The sequence below is a fragment of the Cryptomeria japonica genome, chromosome 5 (assembly GCF_030272615.1).
Source record: "Cryptomeria japonica chromosome 5, Sugi_1.0, whole genome shotgun sequence".
In the NCBI taxonomy this organism is placed as follows: domain Eukaryota; kingdom Viridiplantae; phylum Streptophyta; class Pinopsida; order Cupressales; family Cupressaceae; genus Cryptomeria; species Cryptomeria japonica.
The window spans coordinates 536,395,812-536,412,024 of record NC_081409.1 but is presented as its reverse complement, the minus strand read 5'-3'; the positions used below and the strand labels follow the sequence as shown (position 1 = coordinate 536,412,024).

Below are 16,213 nucleotides of genomic sequence, written 5' to 3'. Positions count from 1 at the left end.
GGGTTAAGTTGCCAGGCTTGCCTCTTGAGTATTGGGCATAAAGTATTTTCTCAGGTATAGAAAGCTCCTTTGGTGAGATCCTCTCAATAGATCCAGTCACATCTTCAAGAAGGAGGCTCACTCATGCCATATTTTGTGTAGGGATCGCCCACAATGTAGATATGCCCGAGTAGATAGATATAGTGTCAAAGTTGGGAATGTGGAAACAACATATTGAATATGAATCCATCCCCTTTGCTTTCTTTCACTGCAAGAAAGCAGGTCACTGGGCCAAACATTGTCCTCTCAAGCCTAAAGGGGAGAACAAGCAAGCCAAACCTACAGTAGAAAGTAAAAGGCTCCAGAGAAAAAGGTATGGCAAGTCAAAAATTCAGAAAATAAGGAAACTGACCTTGTTGATACCAACTGTTTTGGATCCCTAGGAGAGAATAAGGAAGAGGTCTCCTCAACCTCTGTCTCTAATCATCTCCCCCCAAGGAAGCTTTGAGGAAGGAACAAATGAAAGCAGATAACCCCTTTGTAGGGTAGATCTGAATAGAGGAAATAAAAGATCAGAATGAATCTTCTAAAGAAAATATCGAGATGGTAATTGCTGACACCTTGGCCAGTAAGGAAGCTCCCAATGAAGAGGATCAAAAGGATAAGAGTTCTAGGGAAGTGGAACAATCTAAGGAAGGGGAGATCACTGGCTCACAAGAAGAAAAGACTGATTCTTCCCCTCTCACGATCAGGTTTGATATGCAAGAAGCCCATAAATGTGCTATATTGGGTATGAACCTGTTGGATTTAGATAAAGCCTCTAAAATAGTCAATAGTTCTTCACATGATTCGAGATCACCTAATTAGGGTAATGAAGAGGAAATTTCTACAATTCTTAGTAACCCTGAAGAGATTTTTGAGAAAGAAGTAGATTGGAAAATTCCAAAACACGGGAACAAAAAAGGATCCACTCTCTCGGTCGCCCAATTAAGGAAGTCTAGTAGAATTTCTCAAGTTGATGTTGGGTATGTCTCCTCATCCCTAGGATGACCTTCAAACCACAAAGTCAGAGACAAGGAGGCCAACAAGAACATAGCAGATGGGACTCAGAAGACTCTAAAGGAGTTAGGAATTGGTAAGTAATTATGAAGATTGTCTCTTGAAACATTAGGGGACAATAATCCCCACAAGCATGATATTATTAGGAATATGATTAGGGATAGCAAACCTAATATCTTTCTTATTCAAGAAACAAAGATGAGTAGAGATAAGGTTGAAGCTTTGAAATTCTTTAAATCTGGGAGTATCAGTGGTGGCAGCTCGAAAGGTGCCTCTGGAGGCATTGCAACAATTTGGAATCTCAATAGTATTAAAGATCATGTTCTTATTCAAGAAAGCAATTTTTCTTGCATTAATTTGAGCCTTTAAAAGATGGAACCTCTTGGGTCCTCACTAACATTTATGCTCCTAAAACCTTGAAAGCCAGAAGCATTTTTTGGGAAAAAACTTATGGAAATAAGGGACAGCTTCAAGAACCTCAGCTGGCTGGTCATGGGAGACTTCAACACCCCTTTGAGAGAGGAGGAAAAATTTGGTGGAAGCCCTTCTTAGTTGGATAGAAGACCTGCCCTCATGGATTTTATAAACACTCAGGCTCTTAATGATGTGGAGATGCAGGGTTGCAATTAAACTTGGACTAACAGGAGGGCTAGAAATGACCTTATTCAAGTTTGCCTTGATAGGGCTCTTATTTTTTATGATTGGTATAGACATTATTTCTGTTCTCTATCTGCTCACATTCAGGTTGGGTCTGACCACTATCCCATAACTCTTTTTGCTAACCCCATAAATAGATGAAGGCACTTTCCTTTTAGATTTGAAAAAATGTGGACTCTTCATCCAGATCTCACCCATAAAATTCAGGAATGGTGGAACATTCAAGTTGAGGGTACTGCCATGTATAGAGTTGTGAAGAAACTCAAAAGAATAAAAGACAATATAAGGACTTGGAATAAATCCAGTTTTGGGAATATTTTTGTGATCAAAGGAAAAATTTAGGAAGACCTCAATAAAATATAGGTCCAAATCCAGAAGGATGGATTCTCTACTATGACTATTGCTAAAGAAAATGAGATCCTCAAAAAATACCATGAAATCATTGCTAAAGAAGAATCTTTTTGGAAGTAGAGGTCTAGATGTATTTGGCTGAAGGAAGGAGATAAGAATACTAGATTCTTTCATATGTGGACTATCAAACATAAAGCGACTAATAGGATCAAAAAACTGATGGTGGACAATGGGGAGCTGGTTAAGGAGGAGGAGATAAGAAATGAGGCCAAAAGCTTCTTCACTGATCTTCTTTGTAGGGATCATAGCCTGGATGTTGATGTTCAAAGTTCCTTCCTTTAGAACATTCCTTGCCTTATTGATGAGCAGAAGAATGCCTTCCTAACTTCTATACCTTCAAACTTGGAGATCAAAAATGTTGTCTTTTCTTTTGAAGGTAACAAAGCCCCTGGACCTAATGGCTTCCCCATGTTCTTCTTCCAAGAATTCTAGGATATTATTGGGAAAGATGTCTCCAGTGGGGTTAAAGAATTTTTTGGGGCTAGAAAACTTCTAAAAGAGATTAATGGAACCTTTATTGCTTTAATCCCCAAAATTCAAGGTGCTGACTCCATGGATAAGTTCAGGCCAATTAGCTTATGCAACTCTTTTTATAAGATAATTTCCAAGGTCCTAACCTATAGACTCTTGGAAGTCCTTCCTTCTTTGATTAGTCATCAGAAAAATGGTTTTGTGCTAGGAAGACAAATTATTGATTCCATCATAACTGTCCATGATAATATCCATTCCCTTGTTATGGCTAAGAAACAGGGTTTTATCCTCAAGCTCGACCTATCTAAGGCCTATGACCGGGTTGATTGGTCTTTCCTCATGAAGGTCCTTTTGGCTTTTGGCTTCTCTAACAAATGTGTGGACATCTTCAAGAATCTCATCTCCTCTACCTCCTTTGTTGTTCTTTTTAATAGATCTCTCTTCTCCTTCTTTAAAGCCTCCAAAGGATTGAGGCAAGGGGACCCCATCTCCCCTATCCTTTTCATTATTATGGCTGAATGTTTTGATAGGTAGATGGAAAGTATAGTGACTACAGGTATTTTTAAAAGTCTCCAACCTTCCTCTCCTGATCATACTTGCTCCCACCAAAAATTTGTGGATGACACCATTGTTATGGGGGATTCAAGCATTTCAGAAGCCAGAATCCTGAAGGACACCCTTTGTAAGTTTGCTTCTAGTTCTGGCCAGCTTATCAACTGGGTTAAAAGTGAAGTGTTTTTCATTAACACTCCTGAGATAAGACAACATAGAATCAACAAAATTTTGGAATGTCGAACTACTGATCTTCCTGCTACTTATCTTGGTCTCCCCTTGGGAATTGCTCCACCTGATTCCTTTTGGAGTTCTCTGGTGGAGAAATTTCAAAGAAAGCTTGTTGGTTGGAAAGGTACTCTCTTAAGTCAGGTTGGCAAGCTTCAACTTCTTAAAGCATCCCTTCAAATAATTCCTATTTATGCCCTTGGCCTCTTCAAAATTCCAGTTAAGTATGATGATACTATTGAGAAAATTCAAAAAAAAATTCTTTGGTCAGGGGTAGAGGAAAAGAAAAGAATGGCCTTAGTGGCTTGGTACAAGGTTTGCAGATCGAAAAGTAAAGGTGGTTTGGGACTGAGGAGAATCTAGACCCTCAATGAAGCTCTTTTGTCTAAACAGGTTTGGAGACTGTTCCACTCTGACCTCTTTTGTCTTCTTCTCTTCTCTCTTTCATCAATTCTGATTTTAGTATTAATGGGTCCCATATTTGGAATCATGCCTCTAAGTGTAAAGACAACATTGCTAAAGGGGTGAAATGGAGAGTTGGTAATGGTAGAGGACCCCTAGTTATTTGATAAGCCTTTGATTGAAATCCTTGAATGGGATCCTTTTGTTGCCTCCTGTATTAGAGTCTTTGGATCCTTGGTTGAGGGGTATTGGATAGGTGATAAATGGCAGAACATTGAAAGTATCCACCCTGACCTTATCAATCTTAAGAATCATTTGTCTTTTGCCTAGTTGAACAATGAGGAAGATTCTCCTATTTGGAAATATGAACCTAAAGGCAACATTACTGTCTGTTCAATGTATGGTGTTCTTTCCCCTGCCCCCTCAGAGAATCCCTTTTGGTCTAAAGCTTGGATAAAGGGTCTTATCCCTAAGATCAATTTTTTCTATTGGACAATTCTTCAAAACAAAATTTTGACCTTAGACAATCTAAAGGTTAGAGGTTTTTTCTTCCCAAATAGGTGTGCTTTATTTCTTGAGGAGGAAGAGTCTATGGACCATTTGGCTATCCACTGTTCCTTCACTGTTTCAATTTGGGAAAGATTTCTTAAGAATTTTTTTATGGAATGGGTGTTTCCTAACTCTGTCTGAGATTTGTTCCATTCTTGGAGTTATAATTGATCTAAACCCACCTTGAGATCTTTGTGGTAGCTATCACTCCCTCACATCCTGTGGGGGATCTAGAAAGAAAGGAACAATTGGATCTTCAAAGACACTTCTCTCACTTAGGCTGTTGTTTTCCAGAAAATTCAAAGGGCTATTGTGGAGAAAATTAGGATCATTGGGGATCCATGCAATTCTGCCAACCCCATGGAAACTCACATTGAATCTGAAGAGTGTTATTAGTACTGATTCTAAACAAAACAAGAGACTAGAAGCCAAATGGCACTCTCCCCCTCATGGTTGGCTCAAAATCAATTTTGACGGAGCTGCCAAAGGAAATCCTGGGGCTGCGGGATGTGGTGCAATTCTCAGAGATGAAAATGGCAGTTGTAAGGAAATGATTTTTGTTCCTATAGGTTGCCAAACTAACCACATGGCGGAAGCTATGATTGTTGTCCAAGGCATTCTACTAGCTAAAAGATGGAACTGTCCCTATCTATGGATTGAGGGGGACTCTAATAACATCATCAAGTTCCTAAAAGGAACTTCTAAGCCTTCATGGACTATCAACAACATAATAAAGGCTACTAGAGATCTCATCAACACCTTTGATAAATGTTTTATTTCCCACATTTATCGTGAAGCTAATGGTCCAGCTGACTGGGTAGCCAATGTGGCGGTCAATCACAATAATATGGTTACCTAGAAGGGTGAAGAGGGTCTCCTCAATGATGTCAGATCGATCATTTTCATGGATCAATATAACATTACCCCAAAGATCATAAATGGACAAAATAATGGTTAAACAGATTAATAGGAGGGCTATGAGTAATTATCATTATGTCAGTACCATTTATTACATGACGAATGCCACCTTTTCTCATGCTTTCTGGGTATCTGTGGTCACTTCAAGAAATTTATTTCCTATAGCTTTCTGCAACTCGTGGCCTTCTATTTTAAAAAGTGAAAAAATGGGAGGAAATAAACGTCATTATGAACCCAACAATTGTAAGGAGTGGAAACAAAAGGAGGTAATTTGGAACATCTTGTAGAAGGGCGGGTTTATGAAGTTTATGGAGAGGCTCCATGGGAGGGACGCCACAATCACTAACTTTTTCTACAAAAAAATGGAGGCAGGGCACCCTGAAGATGGGAGATCAAACAATCTCCATTGATGAAGACCTCATTGCTCAGGTCATGGGTCTTTGCAGGGAAGGAAGCAATTACTACAGAGACAAAAAACTAAGCAAGGAGGCAATTGAGCAATACCTCAAAATGACAAAGGAGAAGAAGTGCCTGGTAAAGCTAAGTAAAACCTACTACCCACCTAGGGAGTTTGTTAAGCCGTGGAGGGAGGTTCTGTTTGCTATTATGCGTTACATTACCTTGGATGGTAGATTCACAAAAGTGTATGGCTATCATTTTGTAATGCTTAATCATTTTAGGTATGATGAAAAATTTAATATTCAATATTTCCTGTTGTGTTCAATGAATGCTACCATAAGAGCCCATAGAGAGAATCCTAAGGGTGGTACAACCATGCATCAAGGTCTTATGGTGTTAATTTATGACCATTTAAAAGCTAACCAAACTGCCCATCCCCAACCTTCTATCTCTGAGTTTGAGGAGGAAGGGTCAGATTCTGGTTTTTCTCTAGGTGAGGAGTCTCAAAGTGATTCGATGAGTGAGTTAGAGGAGAGTCTGGAAGACTTTGAAGCTAAAATTGGTAAGAAAAGAAAACAGGTGAGTACCAAGCCCTCCTCTTCTAAGGGTAAGAAAAATACTAAAGAAAAGGTTTTCCAGATCCGCTCCTCCTCCTCAGAGGTTTCTGAGGATTCTGAGAAGGATGAACCCCAGTCTCCTCGGAAAAAGAAAACTAAAAATTCCATTCAGATAAGGAACAAACAGAAGAGGCAGGATGATTATGATATGGAACTGGAGGATAAAGTGCAGAGAAAGGATCTTGACGTCGACCAAAAATTGGAGGAGGAGATCACAGGGGAAGGTTTTGATCAGAGGGTCAGTGGAAATATCAATAAGATCAGTAGTGGCAACATCCCCAAAAATGAACAGGACAATCCTGGTGAGAAAACCCCCCCTTCAAATCCTCCCACTAAGGGTTTGAAAGGGTTTGTGAACACCATCGATTGGTTAATTAATAGTTGCAAGAAAGTTGTGGAGGATAATAAGAAGCTGAGCCACAAGGTCCAAATTCTGGAGACAATCAGTATTGGTGAAGGAAAATCAATGGCGGAATATGCTGAGGATTTGAGTAAAACTATTGCCAGAGCCGAAGAGATCATAGATTCCTCCAACCCTAGGTTTGAGCAAATTGAGAAGGCCCTGATAGAGATAAAAACCAATGACAATGCTACGAACCAGAGAATGGTAGAAATTGACAATGAATTCAACAAAATTGAAAAATGCCTCAAAAGCATTGTTGAACAAAGCTATAGCATTCTGAAGGCCTCAGCCGACAATACCAAAATTCTCATAAAAAAACTAGAGAACGAGAAGGATTCCCTGGAGCTAGAACCTGACATTGAAGGTATGGGAGAACTGCAAGGACCGAGAACAAGGACCAAAGGCAAAAAGAAGGAGAAGAAGTGAAACAAGGATATGGAAGAACTCAAAGTTGCTTCGGCAAACTATGATTAGCTAGTCAATAAGGCAGCTAATCTTCTTAAGTCTTTATAGTTGCTGTTAGTCATTTTTGTCTTTTCTCTAGTTTTTTTTCTTTGTTGTTCTTTTCTTTAGCTGTTCATTCGGTTTATTGGCCTTTTTGCCAGTCTTTTTATAAGTTGTTTCAATGCTGGTCTAGATGTTTTTTGATGAACTATCTTATGCTCCCATGTTAAAGGTTTTGGGTCCTTAAAACCTATTTTTCATATTAATTTATAACAACCAGAGTTGAGTTTGTGTTTCCCATGCTTTTCTTGTCTTTCTTTGGTTGCCTTTGACATGTCACTCAGTCTATGAAAAGTTTGAAATATGTTAGATTATATAAATATAAAGAGTAATTAGTACATAATTACATTCTTAATAGTATCACATACCTTCTTCTGGTGTCTAGTGGTGGATTTCCTTTTTTCCTTTCAACTCTCTCCTTCACATCCAAAATCAGGTCCTTCCACTCCCTCTCTGGAATCATGTGGGGATGCTCATACTTTATGTTCTTCTCTAAATGTGTCATGTACTAGTCCCTCACATACTTTAGATATGTGCTAGCTTTTTCAAGGAGCTTGGTTTTGTCGAATGTGTCATTTCTGAACAACTCAACCATACGATTTGTGAGTTCATCTTTTAACCTATTTTCTTGGTCATTCCACCTTTTAAGCAAAAACAAACCTATTAGATTCAGAAATGAACTAAAGCTACCTTTAATATAGTTCAAGAAATGGATCAAAGGAAAAATATTCTAGAAATGATGTGAAATAAAAATAGTGGATGAGGGTTAGTTCACATATGATGTTCCACCTTTTACGTATGGTGGGCCCAAACATCTGCAATGCAATGTCATTAAGAGTTTTATAAAAATTATCATTTCCTACAAAAAAAAATCATGGGATCATTAGTCCAAAATGAGTGATCAGTAAGTAAATTACAATTACACTATATATAATAATAATTTTAAAGTACCTGGAACCTTCTATATCTTCAAGGGAATCAATTCTTCGTCACTCACCACCAATGTGGTCCGCAATGTTCTCGTACTAGCAATATAGGAAAATCTAGGAAATGATGGTATGGTATCACAAGTATTCACCTCTGGCGCATCCTCATGTGCATCTCCTATTGCAGAAAATGAATCCACTATGATATGCCTCCAAGAAAGAACACTTCAAGGGAAATAAACACATAACAAAAGAGAGAGAAAAAGAGGGATCTACCAATAGTGGGCGGGTCAACATGACGAGCAGTAGAGGACGTCTGCATGCTTCTTGTTGCCAACATTGCAGTTGGCTATAACCTTGAATGAGGCGGCCTTTCCATAGGAACATTGGCAGCACTTGAAGAATAATACATTAAATATATGAAAACTGCAAGAATTGTAAACAAGGATGAACCTTTATTAAGAGTTGTAAAGAAATATGAACCTTTATTAAGTGTTTGATACTAATCTTAACGATACAACAGTATGAAGGAGAATAAGGAAGGTAGGTTTTGATGCAGGATAAAGGTATGTAAATTTGTGACAAGAGGGTAGTGTAAGTGATACAATAGTATAATCCTTACAAAATATAGTCGATGTAATCTATTTATTTAGATTGCTTCAATGTGCTATCTCATGTTGTCAAACTTCACACTGTCTTATTGGTCTTTGTAATGTCCCTACTTTGAAATATAATTTACTAATAGTAAATTAAAATATAAGTGATCAGATCAGATGAAATGAGAAGTTCTAATTGTGCAACTAAATACTTTATTAATAGTTTAATAAACTATTATTACAATCATATATACACTCAAAACTTATTATTATTCATTCTAAAGAGAGAGCAATAGTATAGACAGGGAAAGGCATGCGTAAATAATAGTAGCATTAAAAAAGCAAGTTCACAAGTCCAAAGAAGGAGTAGTTTTAATGTATAGAACATGGTCATCACATGCACTACCTGCAATACTCTGATCATGTCCACCAGGATGATGATCACACATAAAATTGTGTAAAAACATGTAAATATTTTAGTTAGTGACATAAAAGAGTATAAAATATAAACTATTATTGAACTATTGATATAATTAAAACTATCATTATTGCTTACTCACATGTTTTCTGCTACTTGCATCAATTGATTTAGCCTATCTTTTGTGAGGCCCTACCCCGAGCCATCATAGCATTCCAGTTATTTTCATGTTGGACCTATTATTGATACTATATTTTGATGCACTATGGACATAGATTTTATATGATCCAATGTTTGGATAACATTGATATGATTATGTCATTTACTTTGATTTGCAGTACTTTATTTTGATGCTTAAAATTATGGATGCATGCTCTATAAATGATTTAATTCCACAATTATGATGATGATGCAATTTAGTAGATTATTTTATGTGGATGTTATCAGATAATTGGATATTTGATTTTTATAATTGAAATTGTATGTGATGTCTGAATTGTATTCTTTTTTGATAACACTATATGTGATTTTTGGAATTACTAATGTGCAAGTGAGATGTGTAGGAAAATGATAGTTCTGATACTAAAAGTAAAGTACAAATGCCAATAGCTAACAAGATGAGAGGGGGGGTAAATCATACAAACTTAAACTTCCATAAAATCAACAGATTCAACCTCGGTAACTTATACTTCAGCAACTTAACCAAAAACTGCTAAACATGCAAACTCATGAACACATAATCATCATAACACTCATAACACCAGATTTAACGTGGAAACCCAAATAGGGAAAAACCACTATGGGATTTCGGACCCACTAAGAAATATACTCTTCTAGAGTATGCTCGGTTAAAAGCAAATCTTGTTAAAGATTACAAACACATTGCTAGATGTGACCCGGTTAAGGGATTTCCGTCAGATCTGTTAGGATCTTCACTTTGTTAGAAGTGACCTTGTCAAAGGATTTCAAACACTCATTTAGAATGTCACCTTGCTAGAGGGTTTACAAATAATATTGTTAAGTCCACTCGGTTAAGAGATTTTTTGTCACTTACAAAATAACAGTAATAAAAATCTATCTGCAACTTCACATCTAAAATGCTAAAGTAGATTCTTATTTGCTCAGAACAATCTAGTCATGGGACTTATCTTGTCCCTCTGCTAGGCTCTCTTCTCTATTATTCGAACAGGTCTTCAAGCTTCTGTGCTCAGTAATCACTATGTAGCATTCTTGTGCTTACACTTGCCCGCATTCATTGTTTATTAACAATTCCTTATTTATAAACAATTGCTAATCGTTTAATCTCCTTGATCACATTTCTCATGATCAATCTTAGCCATCAGATCTTCAAACTTGACCAGGTTCAATGTATCCTTCTGATCTGCAAATGTTTTACCTTGCCTAGGGACTTGCATTCCCTTCTTGGAACTTGCACAAGGTTATTGTGGTTCAATCTGTGCTGTAGATCTTCCTGCCAATTTTTCTTTGCCATAGATCCTTAACAAACTTTATGCATGGCATACCAATCATTTATACATCTCCAGCTAATCATTGTCCTTCATTAAATAATGCTTTTATCCATCCAATGCGCACTGTCATAACTCGGTTGCAACTCGGTAAATACTAAATTTACTCGATAGATATTTCGCCTTCATTAACCAATATCGATAACCTTAGGGTTTACCGACTAGGTTCTTTACTTGGTGACATAGTATAGTATTAACCTTACAATCAACAACATATGTAGGATATAAAATCAATCTAAATATCATGATCTCATCATTGTCTAGCTCGGTAATAGTTGCCCATTGAATAACTTATTTCTCCCCTTATTCATCACATTCTTTCTATGTCTTTTACTGACATCTTAATTCTCTTTAAATCAGTCTTCTCAAGATATGGCAACATCATACTGAATCAGATAATCAGTTTCTTGACATCAATGACAAAATAATGTTATAAAGATAGTTATCATACTTCTTCAGTTATATCAATAATCTTCAACAACCTTCTCAATATCCTTATTGAATATCAACAATCTTTCTTATTGTAATGCCAACAGAAAATTATTCCATGTGATAATGGAAACTATTCGGAGAATCAAGCCTAGGTCTATGTGGGTTTGTGAAGCCAAGGGTTGTCTATTTGGAGAGACAACACCTTGTTTGTAAATGTGTTTTTAATTTGTAAATGTTATGCTTGGATGTGTGTTTAATTTGGAAATTGTTTAATTTATAAATTCCAAAAAAAAAGGACATTTTCCATGTGTATTTTAGTGATGTGTAATTCTTTTTGTAGTGTCACTTGACATATGTGTTGTAGGATGAGATGGCAATGACATGTCCCTTTGGAGGAAATTTATTTTACCAATGCATATTTTTCAATTATCCTAGTATGGTCCCAAGAAAGTCTTGGATAGGGAGCCGTTAGAAAGGTCAACTCAGGGTTGATCCGTAGGTAAACTTTGGGTGAATTTCTAGGGGGTTAAACTAACTCCTAGGGTCAAGTTAGGGGCATTTTTAGTGGGCCATATGATGTACCTATGGATGAAGGCCAAATTTAGCCATGTTTCCACTCCCTAGGGTCTATTTAGCCTCCCCAAAAATTGAGTTTCCCAAGTTGGCCGAATTTCAACTTTAGAGGAGCCTTGCTAGGTTAGACAATCCTCCTCATGAGTGGCATTGTTCTTCCCCATTCCTTTTTACCATTTTGAGGTTCCTTGGATAGAGCATTTGTAAGGTATTGGTAAGACCAACCAATAAAAATCCTTCACCCTTCCCAAGTGGATTGGAAAGAGTCAGAAGTGTCTTCATAGGGAATAGTTTGGGAGGGAGAAGTTTAATCACCCACTCTCCATTTTTGGAGACTTAGAAACTTGAGAAGTTGGGAATTTTAATATAGAAAATTTGGCTAAGTCTTGAGAAGAAAAAAGGTTGTGGATTTGGGCAACTCTCCTAAAACTTCTTTTCACCCTTTTGGCAAATTTAAGGTTGGTTGAACTCCTATCTCATGTATGTTGTTGTTTTTGAAAAGATTGTTGTTGTATTTGGTTTTTCATTTTTTATTTATTTTTATATGTGTAGGAAGATGTTGTGTTCTTCCCTATGTGTTTTTGGTTGAGTTTTTATGTTATTGTTTTGGGAGTTTTCAAGGTCAAACTTACTCTTGGGAGGGTAGAGTGGCCTTGGGGTGAAGGGTTGTTTGACATCCTATGAGTGTGAGGCTTTCTTTGGAAGAGAGTGATTCACAAGAGATTTTGTGATCCTTGTTGCATAGTGATTTGTTTATGCAATGAGGGTCATAAGGGGAGTTTTGTTGGCTTGTATTCCTTGGAGGACATAAGGAATTGTTGGGAAAAATTTGGAACTTGTAGATGTGTTTCTTGGTAGCCTTGCAATCGCATTATGTTCTCCTATTTGCATAATTCTCCTCTAGGTACTTAGTCCACCTTCACCCCACTTGAAAAGTCACATATGTGATGTTGTTTAGCCTTGGGTTGGGAGTGTGAATGTTGTGAAGTTTTCTTGCTTATATGTGTATTCTTGTGTGTATCCCATTTGGGTCTTGGTTCTCCTAGCTCGGGGGTGGTTTCTAGTAAGCCTAGGTTGGGAGGTGAGCCTCCATGGTCACAACCTCAAGCTTTTTATTGCAGGTTTGCTTGGGAAAGTATTGAAAGAAAAAGCTTTGAGTTGATCCTATTTTTATTTGTAATAAGAAAAATATATGTATTTGGGAAGCCCTCATTTAGTAGAAATGAGAGGCTAGGTTTTGTATCTACCTATTTGTAAAAGAAATTCCATGAAGTATTAAATGTATTTATTTGACTAAGTTTTACCATGAAATAAAATGCATTTCATTTGAAGTATATTTCCTTGCAAAGTGAAGAATGCATTGTTGAAGTTATCTTTTTAATGATATGTATTTATAGGAAAAGATTAAGCATGAAATTTATAGTTTGTTCTTATTGCTATTTGAAAAGGAAATGAAATCATCTAAATGTTTATGGTGTAGTTTTAAATAAAAAGAGAAGAAATATCTAGGCAACTTAGAAATGTTTTTTTTAATCTTACAATGCATCTTGTTGTTATTAATCAATGGATTCTAGAAAGATTTATATTGCAGTTGTAAATAAATTAATTTCTGCTAATTTTTCTATTCTGTAAATGTATGTTAAGTAGGAAAAATAAATAGACTTTTAGAGTGAATATTAGTATTGAATCACATCATGTTGTTTATGGATATATATATACACATAAATTTATATTATAAAGGGGTTAAGTTTTAATGCCTTTATATTTAAAAATTCACACACACACACACACACACACACACACACACAAAGATATATATATATATATATATATATATATATATATGTATATGTATATGTATATGTATATGTATATATATTTATATATATAAATATATATATATATATATTTAAATATTTAAATGTAAAAAAAATATTTAATAGCAAAAAAAAATATATTCTCCCATACCCTTGGAGCCGAAGCTCCCTGCATGTTGCCATTGGGCAGCTCAGACCCTCTGTGGGTCGCGACCCACAGGGGCGACCCCGACTGCCACATGGCGTTGTGGCACCGCTATGGGTCGCAACCCCCAGTGGTGGCCTCGACCGCCATTGTGGGTGCCCACTCACAGCGGCAGCCGCTGCCGGTTCAAACCCCTGCGACCATCTTCTTGGGTCTCTTGGGCTTAGTTCTCCTCTTTCACCTGCACACACACACACACAGAGAAAAAAGAAGAAGAGATAACAAGAAACCCTAACCCAATTTCGGGTTAGGGTTAGCTTGATAATAAAGAAATAAAAAAAATAGGGTTGGGGTATAAAGAGAATAGACCAACCCTAGATAGGGTTTGTAATTAAGTAATAATAAAATGAAAGGAAGGGGAATTCTCTTTAAAATTTGAAAAAAAAATTCCCCCCATTTATTTGTAGTCAATATGTAGGATTAATTAATCCCTAATATTGACTAGGGTAAAATTGGTTCTTAATATAGACTTTTTAGGGATTATAATTGAAATTGGGGATTAATTTTTATATAGCAATATTATTCTCATAATTGATTAAATTTTATTACCAAGGTTTATTAATGTGAATTTAATATAGTTATTTTTCATATTTAATTAAATATGGATGTTTGGGTTAAAATTCCTTTGGGGGATTTTATTAATGGAATTTATTAAATGTATAATGTAAAATTTTAGCCTATGAGGTCATTGTTGGTTGAATATTTAATAGTTGAAATTTAAATGTCTTAGGGGATTTAAATTTGACTTTAATATAAGATGAATTTATTAGTCGGATATTCTATTTGATTTGGTTAACTTTATTAATTTAATTTAAAGGCGTTTTCACGTTTGCTCAATTAATTATTGTTAATATGAGTTAACATTATTTTTATTTAGCCTTGAGTATTTTAAATACTGTTGAGATAATTAATATCTCTCGATTCTTGTTGGGGAATTTTAATTAGGGGAAATTAATTTATTTATTTAGATTAATTAATTAAGTTGTGACGACCCTTTTTAGGGAATAATTAGTCTACTCTAAATATTAACGCTATAATGACAGAGGTGAATTAAATCAACTTAGTAAACCATTCCATTTAACCCCTAATTAACCCTTAGTTAAGACAAAACTTATTTATTCCATTTTAAATGTAGATTATTTAATGTCTTTATGTTGTTTTAAAAAAAAATTGTTGTTTCGTTTTTGCCCAAAAGTTTGGGCATAACACCTTTTATCTCATCAGTCTGAGGGGTCGTGCATACCAAAGCAACCATCTCTTTATTAATTTTTGTGATAGACATTTTTATCACTTCTACAAGGTTTGTGGAAATTGTGTAGTCCTCATCACTTAATACTATGCTGAAGTGTTGATGTAAGGGAGGTTCCTTTCCCTTTCCCCGAACATCCATCTATGACAAGAATATTATTAACACTATCAAAATTACTCCAAAACACTCAAGAAAATAACATAATAATGTAACAGTTTGCTTCTATCTAATTTGTAGAATTACAATGAGGTTTACCTGCTTGGTAGAAGTGTTGGGACCTACATCCTTGTCTGTGCTATGTGACAGATCCAGGTCACCCTGTGACAAAGAAAAAATATAAACACGTTAGCAAAATGAAACCAATAGACCTAGCTAAAAAACTTAATAATAAAATGGTATATTGGAGTCATCAATTGGAGGTTGGTTTAAATGGTATATAGTACATACCACCCCCATGTTAGTAACTTTGTTTGTATCTATACGATTCATATTGTAATCAATTAGCAGCTCTTCCCCTGCACTTATTGATTTTATCACACATACGAATACACAATTTCCCTCGCATGCCTCAAATATGCAATTGGGTTTCTTATTAGTTGACCCAAGTCGCGTACTATTTATAAAACTTGCAATATTCCCTATTGCTTTTTGCCTTCCATAAATGTATACAACCACTCATTTAATTTGATCATTATCTTTCAGTTCTGTATAATTTGCTGATAGTGCATACCTATGCATACCTTTTTTATATTGAACAATCTACATCCAATTTTTGTAATTGTAACAAGGTCCGACATACTCCATCAATTCAGCGACTTTGTTGTAACAGACCTTTATGTCGTCCATAGAAAATAGGCCCAAACCATGTAATGATGAAGGTGCTTTGCAATATATCCTCTCGTTAACACAAAAACTGGTGTTTATTGGAGGAAGTTCCTTGGGTGCCCATTGTTTCTCTAGATGTTTGTACCTCAAGAGCACCTCAATGTCACCTTTGGTGTCATCATGATAAGAACATGACCCCCCTTGAGCAATGAAAAATTCCATGCATTTACTGAATTTTCTTCTAATCTTTTGACCTCTAGTTGATCTCCCTATTTTAGACCTATTACATGTCTCACTTTCATCGACTATTCCTACATTTCCCTCACTCGAGGAAGACACATCTGACAAATACCTATTTGGTGGTACCTGCACTCCATCAAATGAGAGAGTTAGTTGGTAATGAGAGATATATTTTATAAATGAGGGTAATGTTGATGAAGAAGTCGGCCCTAAAGTTGATGTTGAGATTAAAAATTGAATAAGTCCAACAGGGGCCT

At 36.0% G+C, this 16,213-nt stretch overlaps 1 protein-coding gene across 1 annotated transcript; it reads left to right on the top strand.

Moving 5' to 3' along the window:
• Positions 1-582: 582 nt before the first annotated feature.
• LOC131875961 (uncharacterized) lies at positions 583-13,809 on the top strand. Its single transcript, XM_059220704.1, has 5 exons — positions 583-731; positions 5,673-5,854; positions 6,044-6,782; positions 6,897-7,009; positions 13,628-13,809. Exons 1-5 carry the CDS (start codon positions 583-585, stop codon positions 13,807-13,809), a joined length of 1,365 nt encoding a protein of 454 aa, XP_059076687.1.
• Positions 13,810-16,213: the final 2,404 nt, after the last annotated feature.